The sequence below is a fragment of the Oncorhynchus clarkii genome, chromosome 1 (genome assembly GCF_045791955.1).
Source record: "Oncorhynchus clarkii lewisi isolate Uvic-CL-2024 chromosome 1, UVic_Ocla_1.0, whole genome shotgun sequence".
In the NCBI taxonomy this organism is placed as follows: domain Eukaryota; kingdom Metazoa; phylum Chordata; class Actinopteri; order Salmoniformes; family Salmonidae; genus Oncorhynchus; species Oncorhynchus clarkii.
This window is the reverse complement of record NC_092147.1, coordinates 88,023,416-88,045,739: the sequence shown is the minus strand read 5'-3', so window position 1 is coordinate 88,045,739 and position 22,324 is coordinate 88,023,416. Positions and strand designations below refer to the sequence as shown.

Sequence of the window (22,324 nt, the reverse complement as noted above, 5' to 3'; positions counted from 1 at the left end):
ACAATGAAGAAAATGCATCCCATAACACTTTAATAGCTATTCTATCGTACAGCCGACAGCAGCAGCCAATGTGTTGTGTTCAATGCCTACATTCCATGAGACTTTTGGGGGGAAAAATGCAGGGCTTGACCTTCAGACAAGGTGACTGAAAATGTTGTGTTGTTTAAGGCAAGAAACCACTTTACAAAATAAAATGCGCATGTCATGTGCATGTACTCTGATTAGAGGGAACATTGGTGCCAATGCACAATCCTAAACAGTAACATAAACATTGATCTCTGACATAGACCCTACAATTATTACTTTAAAAAAATTTGAGTTAGTTGAGAACACCTTTATTTAACCAGGTAGGCCAGTTGAGAACACCTTTATTTAACCAGGTAGGCCAGTTGAGAACACCTTTATTTAACCAGGTAGGCCAGTTGAGAACAAGTACTCATTTACAACTGCGACCTGGCCAAGATAAAGCAAAGCAGTGCGACAAAAACAACAACACAGAGTTACACATGGAATAAACAAATGTACAGTCAATAACACAATAGGGAAACAATCTATATACTGTGTGTGCAAATGAGGTAAGATTAGGGAGGTAAGGCAATAAATAGGCCGTAGTGGCAAAGTAATTACAATTTAGCAAATAAAACACTGGACTGATACATGTGCAGAAGATTAATGTGTAAGTAGAGATACTGGGGTGCAAAGGAGCAAAAAATAAATAACAATATGGGGATGAGGTAGTTGGATGTGCTATGTCTGTGGGTTCAAAACCATACATAATTGGTTTGAACCCTAACTGCCTAGGTAAGCAAGTGTAAAGAACATCATGTTGCTAGTTTAGCCAATACCACTTCCCCCTGATTCAGCTCATAATGAGACTTGAACCGAGAATCTCTGCCCACCCAAACACACTTGACTTTCCTCTTGAAGCATTCCAACCCATCATGCTATTGAAAAGGGCATTCTTCAACAGCACGAGGGGCGACACTTCAGGCTGAGCAGTGAGTTTCACAGCTCCCCATCTGATACACTGGCTCTGACCTACCCCAGGAGGATTCACTTTATTACAGCAGTGGCTAATAACAAGTGTGCCTATGGTCTGGGAGACCTACGGTGTATTGCTCTGTCAGAAGAGGGAAGGTGTCTGTGAGGCCTTGAACCCCACTAAATGGTCATGTAGCTGGAGAATAAAAAAACTAATGAGAATATTTAATTAGACAAGTCAGTTAAGAACAAATTCTTATTGACAATGATGGCCTAGGCACAGTGGGTTAACTGCCTTGTTCAGAACGACAGATTTTTACCTTGTTAGCTCGAGGATTTGATCTAGCAAACTTTCGGTTAGTGGCCCAACGCTCTAACCACTTAGATACATTTTACAGTATTCCCTCTCTTAAGAAATATCCTTGTGCACATAGCCCCCAAGTGCAGTGAGAAAGTTTCCCCAACTCCATGTAAGACCACTGGACGTGATCCCATTGCTGCCACTAATGTAGTAGGAGAAAATGAGAGCTGCAGCGGGGACTCGAACTATGGCTAAAAAGAGCCTAATGCAGCCTATGCCACAAAAGGGAAGATGCAGTACAATGCTCACAAACACAAGGTGTTACAGTCTTTTAAAATACATTATTTGTCATTACAGTCGTTTCAAATACTGTAGTATGCTCACAAACGTAATGAAGACCAGGTCCCATGCCATCCTCATACACTGCAGTAGCATGGCATCATACACTTTATTATAACAAAATAATGTAATTTGACACATTTGTTTACATGGCATTTTTCAAAATGTTCCCTCAAAAACTCACTGGATTATTGATGAACAAGTTCTATACCCATATGGTGGGTAGTGAGTATAACTACCGCATATATCATTTTATTGTGACAACTCAAAGTCAGTACACAAAAACAAAAAAGTCCACTGCGGATGTTTATGGATTTATGACCGGAAACGACGACAGAATCTCACTGCGCAAAGCTTGTCGGGATACAGAGACTGCTTGAGCGCCATATTGGAGTGTAACTAACTAGCTATTGTTATAAATAGGGTCGGGGCTGCTGCTGGCTGAGTTTACATGTTTTCTACAAGTTTGTTCTAAGGAAAAGAGAAAGTTATCGGTGGGTCATGAAAGAAATGTCAGCGTGAGTTGCACATATGCTTAAGACATTGTAATGTTGTTCACTCTTCAACATGTGTGCTGTTGTAGAAATATGATCGAATATGTAACGTTAGCTAGCTAGGCTAACACTGCTAGCTAGTTGCTAACGAACGGCTATCATCACAACAATGCGAGGCTGAGGGAGTTAGCGTAGCTAACAAAGGCCTAGCTATTTGGTGCATCTGTTAACTTTGCTAACTTGCTCCCCGACATCATATATATTTCTAAAGTAGCTTGATAACTCGATGGGTTTTTATATGTCGTTGTTTTGTATTTCATTATAGCTAACTAACGTTATCTAGCTAATTGTTGATTAACGGTATTTTGTTTATAATCAGCGCTAGCTAACTTGTTAGCTAACGACGTTAACGTTCCAGCCTTTGAGTTCCTGTTTTATAACTAGATGGTCATATAGATGTATTTTCGTTAACGTGTGCTAGCTACCCAACTTAATAGCCAACGTTGTTGCTAACTAACGTGCTTACAAATGCGCTAACATTAGCTGGCTGGCTTATTTTGTTGTAAACGTCCCTGTCTGTGTAGTGACCTATACCAGGTAATTTGGAGCTGACGCCTGCGTCCCGGCGTCATGGCAGACAGATACTGACCTCGTTAGTTACCTATTTGTGCTTCATCTATCCAGACCAGCTCAATGAATCGGAAATGAATGAAGCACCATCAAAGTAACTTTAAGTTAGTCCCCGGTTTGTGTCTGTGTGTTTGCTTTTCATCCAGTGTGTGCACTAAACATAGGCTGGCTCTTCATATGCAAATATTGTTTATGGCATGTAGCTCACTATAGAGTAAATTTGGTGGTTTGAGGAATCAAAGCAAAAAAGTTGCTTGCTAACGTTTAGGTAGCTACGTGATAACTAGTAAACAGATTGCTCAAGAAAGTATTGACCTCAGGTGAATCAATGTAGTCGGATGAATTCCACAAAGCCTGGTCTGCTCAATTCCGTTGGTGGAGTTAATCAGGAACTTCCTTCACTGTTGCGTTTAGTCGGCTAGGCTGCAAACAACTTTGAACAATTCAACAGGGCATCTATAATATCTGTAACATACTATTCCTCCTCTCTGTTGACTTGTACAGGAACAGTAACAGTATGCATGGCGGGCAGCAGCCTCAGAAACACTATGGCATTACCTCATCCATTAGCATGGCCTTCCCCAGGGAGGTGGACCATCAGTACACACACAAGCTCAGCGAGGCCATGAAACCCTTTGGGGTGTTTGAGGATGAGGATGAACTCAACCACAGGTGAGACGTCGTTCTCATGAAATAAAGAAAAAATGCCTGCACAGAGATGAATACTTCCATAGTTTGTTTGTATTTTATATTGTGCAATCTTTCCACCCGGAGGTCTTTGTCAGACTTAACCCAACTAAGTAAAAAAACTAAATGTGTTTACTTACACGCCTGGGCCCGTATTAAAAAAGTGTCTCAGAGGAAGTGTGCTGATCTAGGATCAGCCCCCACCTCTCCTTATAATCGTATTCATTAAGATCTAAAACATAGAACTGATTCCGTATCAGCCGCACTCGTGCACTGAGACTTTCAGTGAATACAGGCGCTGGTTGAAGTTGAGTGGTATTTGTTCATTTAGATGCCCTTTATTTTGCTGAAATGTTTTCCAGGTTAAAGAGTTACAGGTTTACGTTCTTTTCATGTGTGTTTGGGATATGCTGGGTTTCGTATGTGTGTTTGGGATATGCTGGGTTTCGTAGTGGACAGGTGAATTGATTGACATTATGCTACTTCCCACAGACTCGCAGTTCTTGGAAAGTTGAATACATTTGTCAAAGAATGGATTGCAGAGATCAGTGAAACGAAGGTAGGTTCCTAGGAAGATCAACGATGACTGAACTGTGTGTGCATTAGTGGTTGCTTTACAGAGAGCAAATCATTCCTACTCTGCTATGATATCAATGGGAGAATGATGTGTAATACATGCAGAGTGATATTGACATTAATTCCCCTCAGAACCTCCCACCATCGGCGATAACCAATGTGGGGGGGAAGATCTTCACCTTTGGGTCTTACCGGCTTGGAGTTCACACTAAAGGTAATGTCCTATAAGAGAACATGTGCATGTCTGCATGAGACACGTGTTGTGTGCTGTCAAATGTGTAGCTAAGTTGTGTGTGTGTTTGCGTTGCAGGGGCGGATATTGATGCCTTGTGTGTATCGCCGCGACACGTGGAGAGGACAGACTTCTTCGACTCATTCTTTGCAAAGCTCAAACTGCACGAAGAGATCAAAGACCTACGGGTGAGGTTAAATAAAATAACCATTCTCAGGATAATATTCGTATAGTCAAATAAAAGAAAGGAATCTCCTATTTTATTGAACAGTGTGCGAGAGGATGACAGTGTAGGAAAGGCAGTAGACCGGATTGTAACCGGTAAATGTGCCAGAGGCCGAGGCATGACCACCAAAATTGCCAGTCCTCAAGTTATCTCCTTAATGTATATTATGGCTATCATCTCTGTTCTGCTGTACCTTTGACTTGGCCTGTCAAATTGCTTTAAACATGACACTTATTCTTTCAGGCGGTGGAGGATGCCTTTGTACCTGTGATCAAATTCAAGTTTGACGGCATCGAGGTAAAGGGGGTTTTGGATGTACAAATTTTGTCTATTTCAACACTCTGTGAGATGGGTATACCATCAGAGTGGATTTTCACCAACCCAAATCTTTAACGATGGAGCGAACACATTCATTCAACATTCACATCCAACACATTTACGTTCATATTGATCTAGAACAGAACCCAGGTCAGGCTGTAGATCAACCTCGACACAGTCTTGAAGTTAAGAACAGACCCTGGAAATGAGAGGTTTATGATGCAGCTCGTTTCTCACCATGCGTCAGACCCAAGATTGCGTGTATTTTTTGCATATTTGAACAGAAAGCATAGGTAGCTATAGTATACTATTGGCATAAACATAATTATAACATAATCACTATTTAATCATCACCCAAAATCACAATATTCTGTAGTAGATGCGGACTATAAGTAGTATTGTACTTCAACATTTTAGAATTCACAAACCTTCAATATGAGTACTGATCTAGGATCACGTTTGGCCTCTTCCCCCCCCTTTTTTAAGTCCTGCTGAATTAGCGGGTGGTCCCACCTGATCCTAGATCTGTACTTCTACTGAATTTGAGCCCAGTGTAGTTAAAGTGTACCTGCTCTGTCTTGTTGCTGGGCAGATTGACCTGCTGTTTGCGCGGCTGGCTCTGCAGTCCATCCCAGATAACCTGGATCTGAGAGGAGACTCCCACCTGAGGAACCTGGACATCCGCTGCATCCGCAGTCTCAATGGTACTAATGCTCTCTTCCTGTGGTGCTAATGCTCTCTTCCTGTGGCGCTAATGCTCTCTTCCTGTGGCGCTAATGCTCTCTTCCTGTGGCGCTAATGCTCTCTTCCTGTGGCGCTAATGCTCTCTTCCTGTGGCGCTAATGCTCTCTTCCTGTGGCGCTAATGCGCTCTTCCTGTGGCGCTAATGCGCTCTCTTCCTGTGGCGCTAGTAGTAATAATACATTACATTTAGCTGATGCTTTTATCCAAAGCAACTTATGCAAGCATACGTTTTACACAGGAATTGTACCCACAACCCTTGGTGTTCAAGCACTATTCTCTACCTACAAAGCCACACAGGACTAGTACATAGGGTTCAAAACAGAAATGCTATTGCAACCTCTTTGCAATAAGGAATTGAGCTGAGTACATACATTTAGAAAGTTCACAAAAGATCTCGTAGTCTTCCCTCCTTGTAGGTGTCACCTCCCCAGCTATACATTTTGTAATTCCAATGAGTTTCCCTCCTTTCTCCTGTGGAGTGTCCATGGTCCTCTCTTTCTTTAGCCAGATAGTCAGAATCACACCCGGTTCGTCTTCATTGTCCTGGGTCTGACCCTGCTCTCTGATCATAGGCAATTTCCTCTTATCTGATTAGGTCAACCTTTCTAAATTAGCATACACACAGTTTCATGTCCTGAACTCCATTAATACTCACAGTAATCATTCACCAAACAGGAGACAAACTACAGTTCATCTTCAAACATGTTACATTTTAATGGAATCCATCAACAGTAATATACTGAACAACAACAGTTAAGAGGGTATGAATACTTTCTGAAGGCACTGTACGTAGGAATATTACATGGTACATAGAACATAGTACTGTACTAGTATGTAGTAATACATGGTACTACATAGTACTGTACTAGTATGTAGTAATACATGGTACTACTTAATACTAGGACATAGTAAAACATGGTACTACATAGAACATAGTACTGTACTAGTATGTAGTAATACATGGTACTACATAGTACTGTACTAGTATGTAGTAATACATGGTACTACTTAATACTAGGACATAGTAATACATGGTACTACATAGAACATAGTACTGTACTAGTATATAGTAATACATGGTACTACTTAGTACTAGGACATAGTAATACATGGTACTACACAGAACCTCGTATTAGCACATGGTACTACATAGAACCAAGTACTGTACGTGGTACTACATATAACCTAGTACATGGTACCACATTGAACCTAGTATGTAGTAATACTTGGTACTACATATATTACTACGTACTAGGTTCTATGGTACTACATACATGATACCCATACCTGTAGTCATGTTAAACTCTGTTATATTATAACATCATACCTGTAGCCAGGTTAAACTCTGTTATAGTATAACATAATACCTGTAGTCAGGTTAAACTCTGTTATAGTATAACACCATACCTGTAGTCAGGTTAAACTCTGTTATAGTATAACACCATACCTGTAGTCAGGTTAAACTCTGTTGTAGTATAACACCATACCTGTAGTCATGTTAAACTCTGTTATAGTATAACACCATACCTGTAGTCAGGTTAAACTCTGTTATAGTATAACACCATACCTGTAGTCAGGTTAAACTCTGTTGTAGTATAACACCATACCTGTAGTCATGTTAAACTCTGTTATAGTATAACACCATACCTGTAGTCAGGTTAAACTCTGTTATAGTATAACACCATACCTGTAGTCAGGTTAAACTCTGTTATAGTATAACACCATACCTGTAGTCAGGTTAAACTCTGTTATAGTATAACACCATACCTGTAGTCAGGTTAAACTCTGTTGTAGTATAACACCATACCTGTAGTCAGGTTAAACTCTGTTATAGTATAACACCATACCTGTAGTCAGGTTAAACTCTGTTATAGTATAACACCATACCTGTAGTCAGGTTAAACTCTGTTATAGTATAACATCATACCTGTAGTCAGGTTAAACTCTGTTATAGTATAACATCATACCTGTAGCCAGGTTTAACTCTGTTATAGTATAACATCATACCTGTAGTCAGGTTTAACTCTGTTATAGTATAACATCATACCTGTAGTTAGGTTAAACTCTGTTATAGTATAACATCATACCTGTAGTCAGGTTAAACTCTGTTGTAGGATAACACCATACCTGTAGTCAGGTTAAACTCTGTTATAGTATAACATCATACCTGTAGTCAGGTTAAACTCTGTTATAGTATAACATCATACCTGTAGCCAGGTTTAACTCTGTTATAGTATAACACCATACCTGTAGCCAGGTTTAACTCTGTTATAGTATAACATCATACCTGTAGTCAGGTTAAACTCTTTTACCCAACTACAGCACCAGCTTTGGAATGACATCAGTGTGGAACTAACATCCCTCACTTTACTCTTGTTGTGAGCAATTAGACTTTTCTGAGACAAGTGATTTCTTCTCTCTCCTCCTCCTCCTCCAGGCTGCAGAGTGACAGATGAGATCCTGTACTTGGTACCAAACAAGGAGAACTTCAGACTAACCCTGAGGGCCATCAAGCTGTGGGCCAAACGTGAGTCAGCACCTAGAATAGAATGTCATATATTTGTCATTTTATATCTACCATTTTAATAATTTAGTATATTGAGGTCATTTAATATCTACCATTTAATATTATAGGCTGTAATGTATGATATTTAGCAAGACGATTTTATCCAAAGTGACTTAAAGTAATGGGTTCATACATTTTCCGTACGGGTGGTCCTGAGAATGGAACACACTACCCTAGCATTGCAAGCGCATACCACCCTGCATCCCACTGCTGGCTTGCCTCTGAAGCTAAGCAGAGTCGGTCTGGATGGGAGACCAGAAGCTGCTGGATGTGGTGTCGGAGAGCCATTAGGGGGAACTCTTGCCTCTGGTCTAAGAAGATCCCAGGGCAGTGACGGGGACGTTGCCCTGTGTCGGGTGCCATCTTTCGGGATGGGATGTGAAATGGGTGTCCTGACTCTCTGTGGTCACTAAAACTCCCATGGCACTTATCATAAGAGTAGGGGTGTTGACCCCGGTGGTCATGGCTAAATTCCCATGGCCACCTAATAATCCACCTCATTCTTAATTGGCATGTATCACTCCTCACCTCTCCGCTGTGTGGTGAGCGTGCATCACTGGGGTGGATGCTACACATTGGTGGTGGATGAGGCGAGTTTCCCCCTTACTGTGTAAACAGCTGTGACTACATGGGCTGATAAAGTCACTATATAAATCTATTATAACCAGCTGGGCTACAGAGGACCCCTCTATACATCTATTATAACCAGCTGGGCTACAGAGGACCCCTCTATACATCTATTATAACCAGCTGAGTTACAGAGGACCCCTCTATACATCTATTATAACCAGCTGAGTTACAGAGGACCCCTCTATACATCTATTATAACCAGCTGAGTTACAGAGGACCCCTCTATACATCTATTATAACCACCATTGCAGACAGCACTCTACTGTAGGGCACTGTGTGACCCGGGGACGTGCTGTGAGGCACTGTGACGTGCTGTAGGGCACTGTGGGACCCGGGGACGTGCTGTGGGGCACTGTGTGACGTGCTGTGGGGCACTGTGGGACCCGGGGACGTGCTGTGGGGCACTGTGTGACGTGCTGTGGGGCACTGTGTGACGTGCTGTGGGGCACTGTGTGACGTGCTGTGGGGCACTGTGTGACGTGCTGTGGGGCACTGTGTGACGTGCTGTGGGGCACTGTGTGACGTGCTGTGGGGCACTGTGTGACGTGCTGTGGGGCACTGTGTGACGTGCTGTGGGGCACTGTGTGACGTGCTGTGGGGCACTGTGTGACGTGCTGTGGGGCACTGTGTGACCCGGGGACGTGCTGTGGGGCACTGTGACGTGCTGTGGGGCACTGTGGGACCCGGGGACGTGCTGTGGGGCACTGTGTGACGTGCTGTGGGGCACTGTGGGACCCGGGGACGTGCTGTGGGGCACTGTGGGACGTGCTGTGGGGCACTGTGGGACCCGGGGACGTGCTGTGGGGCACTGTGGGACCCGGGGACGTGCTGTGGGGCACTGTGTGACGTGCTGTGGGGCACTGTGTGACGTGCTGTGGGGCACTGTGGGACGTGCTGTGGGGCACTGTGGGACGTGCTGTGGGGCACTGTGGGACGTGCTGTGGGGCACTGTGGGACGTGCTGTGGGGCGTGCTGTGGGACGTGCTGTGGGGCACTGTGGGACGTGCTGTGGGGCACTGCGGGACGTGCTGTGGGGCACTGCGGGACGTGCTGTGGGGCACTGCGGGACGTGCTGTGGGGCACTGTGGGACGTACTGTGGGACGTGCTGTGGGGCACTGTGGGACGTGCTGTGGGGCACTGTGTGATGTGTTCATTAAGGCACGTAACATTTCTAGATATATTTTTTACGACTGGGAAACTAAATGTAGCTTCTTTTTTTTTGTACTTCCCCTTTTCTGGCTGGTCTTTTCTGGCTGGTCTTTTCTTGACTGGTCTTTTCTGTTTTGAACCTACTGAATATGACCCATTTTGTTAACACATTTTATGCACACGTGAATGTTAGTTGCTTTGCAATAAAGCATCTGGTAAATGGCATATATGATTACCCCCGCCCCCCCCACCCCCTCCCTTCCCTGTCCCCCAGGCCGTGGGATCTACTCCAACATGTTGGGCTTCCTGGGTGGAGTCTCCTGGGCCATGCTGGTAGCCAGGACCTGCCAGCTCTACCCCAACGCTGTGGCCGCCACTCTCGTACATAAGTTCTTCCTCGTCTTCTCCAAATGGTACACAATGAGCCCCATACCCTCAATTTACATTCCTCATCCAGGACTCACAAAGCATCTCAGAGCAGGATAACTCATCTAGGATTGTGCCTTTTTAAAATCACAATGTATAAGGGAGACCTGACTCTAGATCAGCACTAATCTGAGGCACTGTGTGTATGGGCTCTGATTAGTTTAAATGGGTGATGTGGGCTCTGATTGGTTTAAATGGGTGATGATAATATGGGCTCTGATTGGTTTAAATGGGTGATGATGATGTGGGCTCTGATTGGTTTAAATGTGTGATAATGATATGGGCCCTGATTAGTTTAAATGGGTGATGATGATGTGGGCTCTGATTGGTTTAAATGGGTGATAATGATGTGGGCTCTGATTGGTTTAAATGGGTGATGATGGTATGGGTAGCCTGTGTAGTCGATGACCCGCTATGATAAAGAAATATTGTTGCTTTGAAATCTCCATTGTTTTGAAAGGCTATCAATTCACTCAATCTGTTTTGTAGGGAATGGCCAAATCCTGTGCTTTTGAAACAGCCCGAAGACAGCAATCTGAATCTGCCTGTTTGGGATCCACGAGTAGGTGTCTGCTGTTGAGTTTGTGTGTGTGTGTTTGAGATACACAAATTGATAAAATGCTTATTTTGAAGATGCTGTGTGTGTCTGTGGGAGATGAAGCTGCTCTTGCCCTGTGTCAACTCTCCTCTCCACCCGTCTCCAGGTGAATCCGTCAGACCGGTACCACCTGATGCCCATCATCACGCCAGCCTACCCCCAGCAGAACTCTACCTACAACGTCTCCTCTTCCACACGCACCATCATGAGCGAGGAGTTCAAATACGGTGGGTACCTAACTCCTGATCTAGGATCAGCCCCCCCCACCACCATCCCTCTGTCCATAATATTGTGTTCATTATGAGCTAAAAGGCACAACTGATCCTGGTTCAGGCCACCAATACATAAATATGTAGGCAGATGTGACTGCGAGTCGCTTTGGATAAATGTGTCGGCTAAATGGCCCAAAAAATAAATCAATATTTCTCTCTATATGCAGCAGGATTCATCTCAATGCTTTCTTTTACATCCTATTATTGCACCGTGCAGTGAGGAAGGCTTTGTGCTAATTCTGTATAGTGGTCCTGTATGATAGAACATGGTGTTCATTCTAAATGTCTCATCTGGGAAACCTAGAAGTAGAATCTTGTGTAATTGTGTCAGATGTTTGATTATGTTCTGGGGGTATCTGTATGAGAGGAGACCCTAACCAGCCTAGAGAATTCTCCCTCCCCTAAACAGAGACTCTCAGGAAAGCAATGGCCAAATGTTCCTTCCACTTCTGAAATCCAGAAGATGTGAAGTCCTGATTTGTCTAAATGATCAGTGAGGGGGGGGGGGGTCTGTGCAACCGGAAGGAAGTTCCTCGTTAATCGTTGCATCCCACGTTCTGTTGACGGATGCTATGACACCATCCTATGTTACATGCGTCTGTCCACAGGAGATGACTAAATGTGTTCCACCAACAGGTCTCAGTGTTACAGATGACATCCTTCAGGGGAAAACCGACTGGTCCAAACTGTTCCAGCCACCCAACTTTTTCCTGAAGTACAAGTACGTATTTATATATATTTTTTTTTTATGTTTAAAACTGTAATTGGTTATGAATGTTGAAATAGTTGGTGTTTATTTGCATGCCAATGTGTTTTTGTCTTTAACAGGCATTATATTGTTCTGACTGCCAGTGCATCCACAGAAGAAAACCAATTAGAATGGTAAGTGTTTTGTTTTACATGGGAATGTGGCGCTTCTAAGGTCCTACAAAATATCTGTTTATTTTACCCCAGGCATTTTACCCCCGGGCATTTTAGCCCGGCCATTTTAGCCCGGCCATTTTACCCCCGGGCATTTTACCCCCGGGCATTTTAGCCCGGCCATTTTACCCCCGGGCATTTTACCCCCGGGCAAACAAGTCAAACGGGTAAAAGCAACACTTTTCTATTATATTGCCGAGATGGTCGAGTGTCTGCTCTGACAATGGAAATACTTGTCCTCAAAGATGGAAGGGCCTTTTTTATTTAACCTTTATTTAACCAGGTAGGCTAGTTGAGAACACCTTTATTTAACCAGGTAGGCTAGTTGAGAACACCTTTATTTAACCAGGTAGGCCAGTTGAGAACACCTTTATTTAACCAGGTAGGCCAGTTGAGAACACCTTTATTTAACCAGGTAGGCTAGTTGAGAACACCTTTATTTAACCAGGTAGGCCAGTTGAGAACACCTTTATTTAACCAGGTAGGCCAGTTGAGAACACCTTTATTTAACCAGGTAGGCTAGTTGAGAACACCTTTATTTAACCAGGTAGGCTAGTTGAGAACACCTTTATTTAACCAGGTAGGCCAGTTGAGAACACCTTTATTTAACCAGGTAGGCTAGTTGAGAACACCTTTATTTAACCAGGTAGGCCAGTTGAGAACACCTTTATTTAACCAGGTAGGCCAGTTGAGAACACCTTTATTTAACCAGGTAGGCTAGTTGAGAACACCTTTATTTAACCAGGTAGACCAGTTGAGAACACCTTTATTTAACCAGGTAGACCAGTTGAGAACACCTTTATTTAACCAGGTAGGCTAGTTGAGAACACCTTTATTTAACCAGGTGGGCTAGTTGAGAACACCTTTATTTAACCAGGTGGGCTAGTTGAGAACACCTTTATTTAACCAGGTGGGCTAGTTGAGAACACCTTTATTTAACCAGGTAGGCTAGTTGAGAACACCTTTATTTAACCAGGTAGGCCAGTTGAGAACACCTTTATTTAACCAGGTAGGCCAGTTGAGAACACCTTTATTTAACCAGGTAGGCCAGTTGAGAACACCTTTATTTAACCAGGTAGGCTAGTTGAGAACACCTTTATTTAACCAGGTAGGCTAGTTGAGAACACCTTTATTTAACCAGGTAGGCTAGTTGAGAACACCTTTATTTAACCAGGTAGGCCAGTTGAGAACACCTTTATTTAACCAGGTAGGCCAGTTGAGAACACCTTTATTTAACCAGGTAGGCCAGTTGAGAACACCTTTATTTAACCAGGTAGGCCAGTTGAGAACACCTTTATTTAACCAGGTAGGCTAGTTGAGAACACCTTTATTTAACCAGGTAGGCTAGTTGAGAACACCTTTATTTAACCAGGTAGGCTAGTTGAGAACACCTTTATTTAACCAGGTAGGCTAGTTGAGAACACCTTTATTTAACCAGGTAGGCTAGTTGAGAACACCTTTATTTAACCAGGTAGGCTAGTTGAGAACACGTTCTCATTTACAACTGCGACCTGGCCAAGATAAAGCATAGCAGTGTGAACAGACAACACAGGGTTACACATGGAATAAACAATTAACAAGTCAATAACACAGTAGGAAAAAAAGAGTCTATATACATTGTGCGCAAAAGGCATGAGGAGGTAGGCGAATAATAAACATTTTGCAGGACCTGAATGAAATTGTTTGTTTTTTGTTTCCAGTGTTTGTTTTTTGCCAGGCATAATGTGACCCATGTCGTCCAAAAACATTATACTTTTGACTCACCTGTCCATAGAACATTCTTCCTAGAGTCTTGATGATCATCCAGGTGCTTCCAGGTGTTTTTTTTGCCAAACTTGAGTCAACTTGCTGGATGAGATCTATTATGTCTGGCGAAAACCAAACCCTGCATTCCACAGTAAGGGCCTCATACCAACGGTCAAGCGTTGTGGTGGTAGTGTGATGGTTTGGGCTTACGTTGCTGCCTCAGGACCTGGACGACTTGCTTTAATAAAAGGAACCATGAATTCTGCTCTGTATCAGATAATTCCACAGGAGAATATCAGGCCATCCGTCTGTGAGCTGGAGCACATCTGGTTTATGCAATGATCTAAAACACACAATCAAGACTACATGAAAAGGGCTAAAAAAAAAAAGCATCAAATTTGAGGTTTTGGAATGGCCTAGTCAAAAGTCCAGATCTAATCCCAATTGAGATGTTGTGGCAGGACTTTAAACGAGCAGTTCAGGCTTGAAAACCCACAAATGTTGCTGAGTTAAAGCAGTTCTGCATGGAAGAGTGGGCCAAAATTCCTCCCACAGCAACGTGAGATACTGATCAACAACTATAGGAAACATTTGGTTGCTGTCATTGCAGCTAAAGGAGGCACAACCAGTTAGTGTAAGGGGGCAATTACTTTTTCACACCGCTGATTTGCATTGCACAATTTTGTTAATTTAATAAATAAGTATATTTTGGGGGGGTTATTTGTGAACTCGGGTTCCCTTTTATATAATATTAGGTTTTGGTTGAAGATCTTATAACATTCAGTATCACAAAAATAGAGGGAATCAGAAAGGGAGCAAATGCTTTTCCACACCACTATGTATTTTGCACCCCCGTGTCAATACGTTAGAATCACCTCTGGTTGCTATTTACAGCTGTGAGTCTTTCTGGGTAAGTCTCGAAGAGCTTTGCATTTTCAGAAACCTAAACAGTGCTTTGTAATGTATTGTTATGAACCTCCTGTCTGTTCCTCTCCCTCTAGGATTGGTCTGGTGGAGTCTAAGATCCGTGTCCTGGTGGGGAACCTGGAGAGGAATGAGTACATCACCCTGGCACACGTCAACCCCACATCCTTCCCCGGGAACAAGGAGAGCTGTAGCGAGTGAGTCTTTAGGCTCCACACCTTTTGAAGTGTGAAGGCACCAGAAATATTGGGGTTGTGTTCATTAGGGCACAAGACGGAAACCTTTTTTAAAAACCTTTTTGCACTGAGTGAGTTTATATTGCATGGCCTTGTGCCCTGCGTAGGTGGATATTTCACTTAATGGAATACTTTGAGGTTTTGGCACTGAGGCCCTTTATCTACTGACGCAGAGTCAGATGAACTCGTGAATATCATTTTGCGTGCAGTTTGAAGGAAATTGCTAATTAGCGCTAGCGCAATTGCTAACTAGAATTAGCACAATGACTGGGAGGCTATGGGGATCAGCTTCGTTACGCTAACGCTAGTTAGCATTTTTACATATACATTTTTAGTAATTTAGCGAACACTCTTATCCATAGCGACTTAGTTATTGGATCGATCTTAAGGTAGCTAGGTGAGACAACCACACCTTAGTCATAGTAATTACATTTTTCCTCAAAGTAGCGTTAAGCAAAGTTGGTGCTAGTCGGAGAAGTGCTAGTGCAAAGCAGTCAAGGGTGTTTGTTTTTTAGTGAGACACCCCACAGGGCGAACTGACCCAAGCTACCACCAGGGAGCACATGGAGACGATTTGGATCTTGTCTGTCTTGAATGATCAGATTGAAGCATTTTTAGATGTTTGGTAAATGTCAGACAAATATACCCAGCTGATGTTAGTGGTGGGTCTTCCAACAGGAACCAGTTTATCTCCTTGTACCCAGCTGATGTTAGTGGTGGGTCTTCCAACAGGAACCAGTTTATCTCCTTGTACCCAGCTGATGTTAGTGGTGGGTCTTCCAACAGGAACCAGTTTATCATCTTGTACCCAGCTGATGATAGGGGTGGGTCTTCCAACAGGAACCAGTTAATCTCCTTGTACCCAGCTGATGTTAGTGGTGGGTCTTCCAACAGGAACTAGTTTATCTCCTTGTACCCAGCTGATGTTAGTGTTGTCTTCCAACAGGAACGAGTTTGTCTCCATGTGGTTCATTGGGATCATCTTCAAGAAAGTGGAGAACGCAGAGAGTGTCAACATCGACCTGACCTACGACATCCAGTCCTTCACAGATACAGGTAATACCACACACACGCTCGCACGGTTAGTTCACCCAAATTACCAAAGGACCTATTGGTTTCCTTCGGCTGTAACAGACTGCTGACAACAGTCCATGCTTTGGTTTAGTGTCCCCGGCACTGTTACCACATGCTCACGTTTTAGCATTTGTGGCACAAATCCCATTCAAGTCATGGGGCTGATTATTAGCATTTTTGGCGCGTCATGTTCAAATCATCTATGAGTGATTTTCGTTGAGCTTCACAGTCAACTCTAAATACTTTTTGATGATTTGAATATGAAAAATGCTAATAGCGGTCCTATGACTTGAATGGGATTTGTGCCACAAATGCTAAAACGTTAGCATGTGGTAACCGTGCCAGGGAAACTAAACCAAAGCATGAATTGCTGTCAAATTGTGTCCGTAGAACTGCTTCTATGCTAAGGAAACTAATGTGTAATTTAATAATTTGAGTCAACTATCCCTTTGACATCTGTCTATGCTGGTAGAGGGAGCTCTAAATGACCCCATGACCCCTTTCTGCAGTTTACAGGCAGGCCAACAACATCAACATGCTGAAGGATGGGATGAAGATCGAAGCGACACACGTGAAGAAGAAGCAGCTCCACCAGTACCTTCCTGTTGAGCTGGTGCAGAGGAAGAAGAGGGTAGGATGGATGCTCTAGGCTCCATTCATTTTTCTGCCATTCCTTGTCTCCTTCTCAACCCTATTTCAAGGGCCCTCCCCTCGGCCCTTGTTCTCAATGCGTTTTGAAAAGGGGGCCAGGAGAGGGGATATTGAGGGGAGCTACATTGAGAAAAGCCTGTGTGTAGTCTAGACATATATATTTATTTTAAGAAATGCATTTGAATAAAACACCATCATCGTGATTGGCTTTGTATTTAAGTTTTCTCTCCTTGTCCCTCTGGCTTCCCCCTCTCCACACCCATCTTTCCCCACTGCCCTCCCTACAGAGCATAGTGGAGCTGAACCGGAACTCCAACGGCGGGAGTTCCAAGCGGTCCTCTCTCGACGGCAGTCAGCTGGACAGTTCCAGAGACACTGACTCCGGGACTCCCTTCAGCTCTCCCACCTCCGTCTGCAAGCCGTCCAGGCCGGCCGCCTCAGACACAGACGACAGGTAGGTACTCCTCACGAAGAACGGTGGGAGAACCAGGGAGACTTGTATAATTAAGCGATAAGGCACGAGGAGGTGTGGTATATGGCCAATATACCACGGCTAATGGCTGTTCTTACGCACAACACAAAGTGGAGTGCCTGGATACAGCCCTTAACCGTGGTATATTGGCCATATACCACAAACCCCCGAGGTGCCTTATTGCTATTATAAACTGGTTACCAACGTAATTACACCAGTAAAAATACATGTTTTTGTCATACCCGTGGTATACGGTCGGATATACCACAGCTGTCAGCCAATCAGCATTCAGGACTCGAGCCACCCATGTTTATAATATGTTCAAGGCTACAGCAGAAGATCGGTCACATGTAGTTTATGCTTGTACCTCATCACTACTGAACATAATGGTACCGTTTGACACTAGAAGTTTTAGGATTTTGTTTCCCGAAAAATGTATTATTCCCAGATACATTTTCTTTCCACAATTGACAAAATAAATGAAATGTGTATTTTTATTATTTCATGTTCCTTTCAGGTCATCATAACATGTTTAACTTAACAGCGCAATTATCTTGTTGTTCTGTCCCGTGCAGTTTGACACCCCCCAAGCTGCCAGCCTCTCTGTTTGTGGAGAGCAGCTCCTCGGTGCCAGACGTCTCTCCACCCATGACCGATCAGGAGAAGGGGTTGTCCATCCCCGTCATTGGATCAAGTGAGTGTCCAGCGTTCGTCTCTCCTCTCAGATATACATGGTCTACATACTAGTGTTGAAAGTCACGGCTGTGAAAAATGACACTAAAGAAGTGTTGAAATGTGGTTGATTGGCTTATTAACCTGTCTCCCTCTCAATCATTCTCTCACTCCCTCTCTCTCCCCTCACTCTTTTTTTTCCCCCTCATTTCTCTCACTCCTTTCTGTCTTGCTCTCTTTCTCCCTTGCCTTCTCTTTCCTCCTCTCTCCCTCTAGAGTCCAAGCCCTCTGCCCCAACGGGCCCAGTCGGTAGCACCATTCCTACGGTAGTGGGTAGGAGCGTGGTCTCTCTCGGCACTACAGAGCAGAACCAGAACGGATCCAAGAGACTCCACTCCCCTACGCTGGAGGATCAGTCCAAGAGGCTGAAAGACAGCGCAGAGCCGGTGAGTTGAATTTGTATTGTAAAATGAATTCCCCCGACTCCCCAGAACACCGGTTACATCTAGATTACTCAACAGAACCTCTACATGGAAACGTATTGCAGGCTTGCTAGAGCTCCCGTAGAAAACAATGACTCCTGTCAGTTTGAACAGAAACGATGTGCACCTGTCATGGTGCACACACACTCTTTATCGTCTCTGTCCTTTTGTGTACAGCTGGCTGATGTGTTGACCTTCAAGGAGCCGTTCCCTCCATCTGGCGACGGCAGGGAGCAAGGGGACGGAGTCCAAGTGGTGAGAACCCCTGTTTTACCCCTCCCCGTTAACGGGATTCAAGAAATACACACGACAGCCCCACACAATACCCAATTTTAAAAAAAATACAAAATGTCCTTTGTTGGTGTGAATGCCACTTTGTGATTTTGACACAGAACACAACTTGAATGTTCAATCACTCATTGGGTTTTTCACCCCCAGGTGAGTCCTCCAGCAGGCAGCACCATTCCTACAGTAGTAGGCAGGAGCGTTGTACCCTGCCTGGGCTCCTCTAGAGATACATCCAGCCCGACAGAGCAGAACCAGAACGGAGCCACCGCTGCAGCCAAGAGACCTCACTCCCCCACACAGGACGGACCCCCCAAGAGGATACGAGACCCTGCAGATCTGGTGAGGGGGAGTGATCCCTGGATGGATATGTCACATCCAGACTAAATCCTGCCAAATGCTTCGTAGACTAACAGTGAAATGCTTTCTTATGACTTATTTTCCAACCATGCAGAGATAAAGCTCAAATATAGTGACATGAGGAATAAATACAAAGTGGATAACAATGAGTAAAAATAACATGGAGATATATACAGGAAGTAGCAGGTAATAACAGGGCTACATACAGGAAGTAGTGGGTAATAACAGGGCTACATACAGGAAGTAGCAGGTAATAACAGGGCTACATACAGGAAGTAGAGGGTAATAACAGGGCTACATACAGGAAGCAGCGGGTAATAACAGGGCTATATACAGGAAGCAGCGGGTAATAACAGGGCTATATACAGGAAGCAGCGGGTAATAACAGGGCTATATACAGGAAGCAGCGGGTAATAACAGGGCTATATACAGGAAGCAGCGGGTAATAACAGGGCTATATACAGGAAGCAGCGGGTAATAACAGGGCTATATACAGGAAGCAGCGGGTAATAACAGGGCTATATACAGGAAGCAGCGGGTAATAACAGGGCTGTATATAGGAAGCAGCGGGTAATAACAGGGCTGTATACAGGAAGCAGCGAGTAATAACAGGGCTGTATACAGGAAGCAGCGAGTAATAACAGGGCTGTATACAGGAAGCAGCGGGTAATAACAGGGCTGTATACAGGAAGCAGCGGGTAATAACAGGGCTACATACAGGAAGTAGCGGGTAATAACAGGGCTATATACAGGAAGCAGCGGGTAATAACAGGGCTGTATACAGGAAGCAGCGGGTAATAACAGGGCTGTATATAGGAAGCAGCGGGTAATAACAGGGCTGTATACAGGAAGCAGCGGGTAATAACAGGGCTGTATACAGGAAGCAGCGGGTAATAACAGGGCTATATACAGGAAGCAGCGGGTAATAACAGGGCTATATACAGGAAGCAGCGGGTAATAACAGGGCTATATACAGGAAGCGGCGGGTAATAACAGGGCTATATACAGGAAGCGGCGGGTAATAACAGGGCTATATACAGGAAGCTGCGGGTAATAACAGGGCTATATACAGGAAGTGGCGGGTAATAACAGGGCTATATACAGGAAGCAGCGGGTAATAACAGGGCTATATACAGGAAGTGGCGGGTGATAACAGGGCTATATACAGGAAGTGGCTATGTACGTATAGGAAGAGGTAAAGTGACAGTAGCCGAGTCCAGCGTGTGGGCCGAGTCCAGGTTCTCTCATGCATGGCTCAGTGTTGCTTGCCTTGGAAGCGATCATACGGCATTTAGCTGCTCTGGTAGGCTCACGTTGCTGGGCAGCTTGCGGCTGGCTTTCCCTTAGTAATTTGTGATAGTTTGCAAGCCCTGCCACATCCGCCGAGCGTCAGAGCCAGCGTAGTGGGATTCAATCTTAGTCCTGTATTGCCGCTTTGCCTGTTGAATGGCTTGTCGGAGGTCATAACGCGATTTCCTGTAAGCTTCCGTATTAGTGTCCCACTCATTGAAAGCGGCAGCTCTAGTCTTCCGTGTGGATGTTGCCTGTAATCCACTGTTTCTGGTTGGGATATGTACGTACGGTCACTGTGGGGGCACTTATTAATCACCCTTTTCTCTATTGTCTCACTGGAGCTGTATAAATACATTTTTTTTTTTAGGGAAAATGTTTTTGCACGGGTTAATGAGGTCATGATGTTGTCAGTCTCTCACTTTCTCTCCCTCTCTCTCCAGCTGGTGTCCGGTGATGACTCTGCATTCAAGGAGCCGTTCCCTTTGTCTAGCGACGGCCAGGAGCAAGGGGACGGAGTGAACGTCGTGAGTACTCTCCTTTCAACCCACTGCACCCCGAACACCAACTGAACTCTGGAAATACACACCTCACATTATTCAGAGATTTTATGTCAGTCGATTATTGCATTTCATAATTTCTTTTGTTTTGTTTCTCTTAACAGGAAAGTCTTGGAGGGGTAAAGGCTATGCCTATTCCAACTATCGACACATCAAGAACACAGGTACTTTACTGATTTTTATTAGCTAGAATGCATGAAAGCAGTCTTCAAATGAATAGTTGATTTTGACATCTTATAATATGCGTGTCTGTGTTCATGCACGTGTCTGCTGTGTCTCTCGTGTGTGTCTATTCTCCAGAGACTTCCCAGTATGGAGCTGCCAGACGTGACCTCTCCCCTCCCCAGCAGTAACCACCAGCGGGTGGTTAAGAACTCCATCAGACTAGCCCTCAACAGGCACAGGTAACCCCAGGTAACGCCCCCCCCCCAAACCCCTTCCTTCACGAGGCCAGGACCTACAACACTGACTAGCTCCAGACCTGAGAGATCCCAAATCAAGACTACTGTGGTAAAACCTAGTGAGGAAGCTGATTTTTAACTCTCCCGCTCACCCCACCCTGTCACTGGACGATGTGCAACGACAGTCCCTTGTTCCCCCCCCAAAAAAAATGTCATCTCTGTTTCCATGGTCCCCTTCCCAGTTGAGCCTGAAGCAGAAATTAAAATGCTGATTTAAGATTGGGTTGAAGAAGAGTTGGATTTAATTATTTATTTTTTGTAAATTTCCCCCCCTCTTCCTTTACTGTGTGTAGTTTTAAATGGCCTTAACGTGTCGATGCTTGCTACTACACCTGTCTGTACCATCCTACTGTTTTGACAAATGGGAAAGTTCTACAGTAGGTGTAGTTTATTGTACATAGCTCGTCTTTAAAAAAATAAAAAAATAAAGAATCACAGACGTTTAGTCTTTCCATACTGATGTTATAGTTTTATGATCTAAAATGAAGAAAAAAAAATGTTTAAAAAATGTATTGCCCCCCCCCCCCCACTGTTTGTCAACCACATTACAACGTGACCTTGATAGCCAATCTCAGCCTTCCCACCCAGTAGACTCAGCAACTTGGGTTGTGTTCATTTGGGCCCAACATATGAAAATGTTTTGCAACAGAAACCTAAAATGAGCATTCCTTTTTGGATAAGTTCAGATGGTACCTCCCTTTTTTCTTCCTGTATATTCCCCCCTCTAGGTTAACAGGACCTCCTGTGTATATCCCTTCCCACTAGGTTAGCAGGACCTCCTGTGTATATCCCTTCCCTCTAGGTTAGCAGGACCTCCTGTGTATATCCCTTCCTCTAGGTTAACAGGACCTCCTGTGTATATCCCTTCCTCTAGGTTAACAGGACCTCCTGTGTATGTCCCTTCCTCTTGGTTAACAGGACCTCCTGTGTATGTCCCTTCCTCTAGGTTAACAGGACCTCCTGTGTATGTCCCTCCCCGCCCCCTCTAGGTTGGTTAACAGGACCTCCTGTGTATATCCC

General features: G+C 44.1%; 1 protein-coding gene and 1 long non-coding RNA gene across 2 annotated transcripts; one reads left to right on the top strand and one right to left on the bottom strand.

The window, feature by feature from the left end:
* The first annotated feature begins 1,964 nt into the window (after positions 1–1,964).
* LOC139413706 (poly(A) polymerase gamma-like) lies at positions 1,965–22,178 on the top strand. Its single transcript, XM_071161392.1, has 24 exons — positions 1,965–2,139; positions 3,250–3,417; positions 3,925–3,991; positions 4,141–4,222; positions 4,319–4,428; positions 4,710–4,763; positions 5,377–5,488; positions 7,966–8,055; positions 10,149–10,287; positions 10,790–10,862; positions 11,005–11,125; positions 11,807–11,891; positions 11,999–12,052; positions 14,839–14,958; positions 15,944–16,053; positions 16,581–16,702; positions 17,010–17,176; positions 17,770–17,888; positions 18,143–18,312; positions 18,526–18,603; positions 18,787–18,975; positions 20,727–20,810; positions 20,948–21,007; positions 21,144–22,178. Exons 1-24 carry the CDS (start codon positions 2,123–2,125, stop codon positions 21,249–21,251), a joined length of 2,499 nt encoding a protein of 832 aa, XP_071017493.1. The 5' UTR covers positions 1,965–2,122; the 3' UTR covers positions 21,252–22,178.
* Positions 21,934–22,283, bottom strand: LOC139413713 (uncharacterized). Its single transcript, XR_011634828.1, has 3 exons — positions 22,226–22,283; positions 22,118–22,189; positions 21,934–22,043 (listed from the first exon to the last, which is right to left on the bottom strand). It is a non-coding gene; the product is annotated as an uncharacterized lncRNA (long non-coding RNA).
* Between the last annotated feature and the right edge of the window lie 41 nt (positions 22,284–22,324).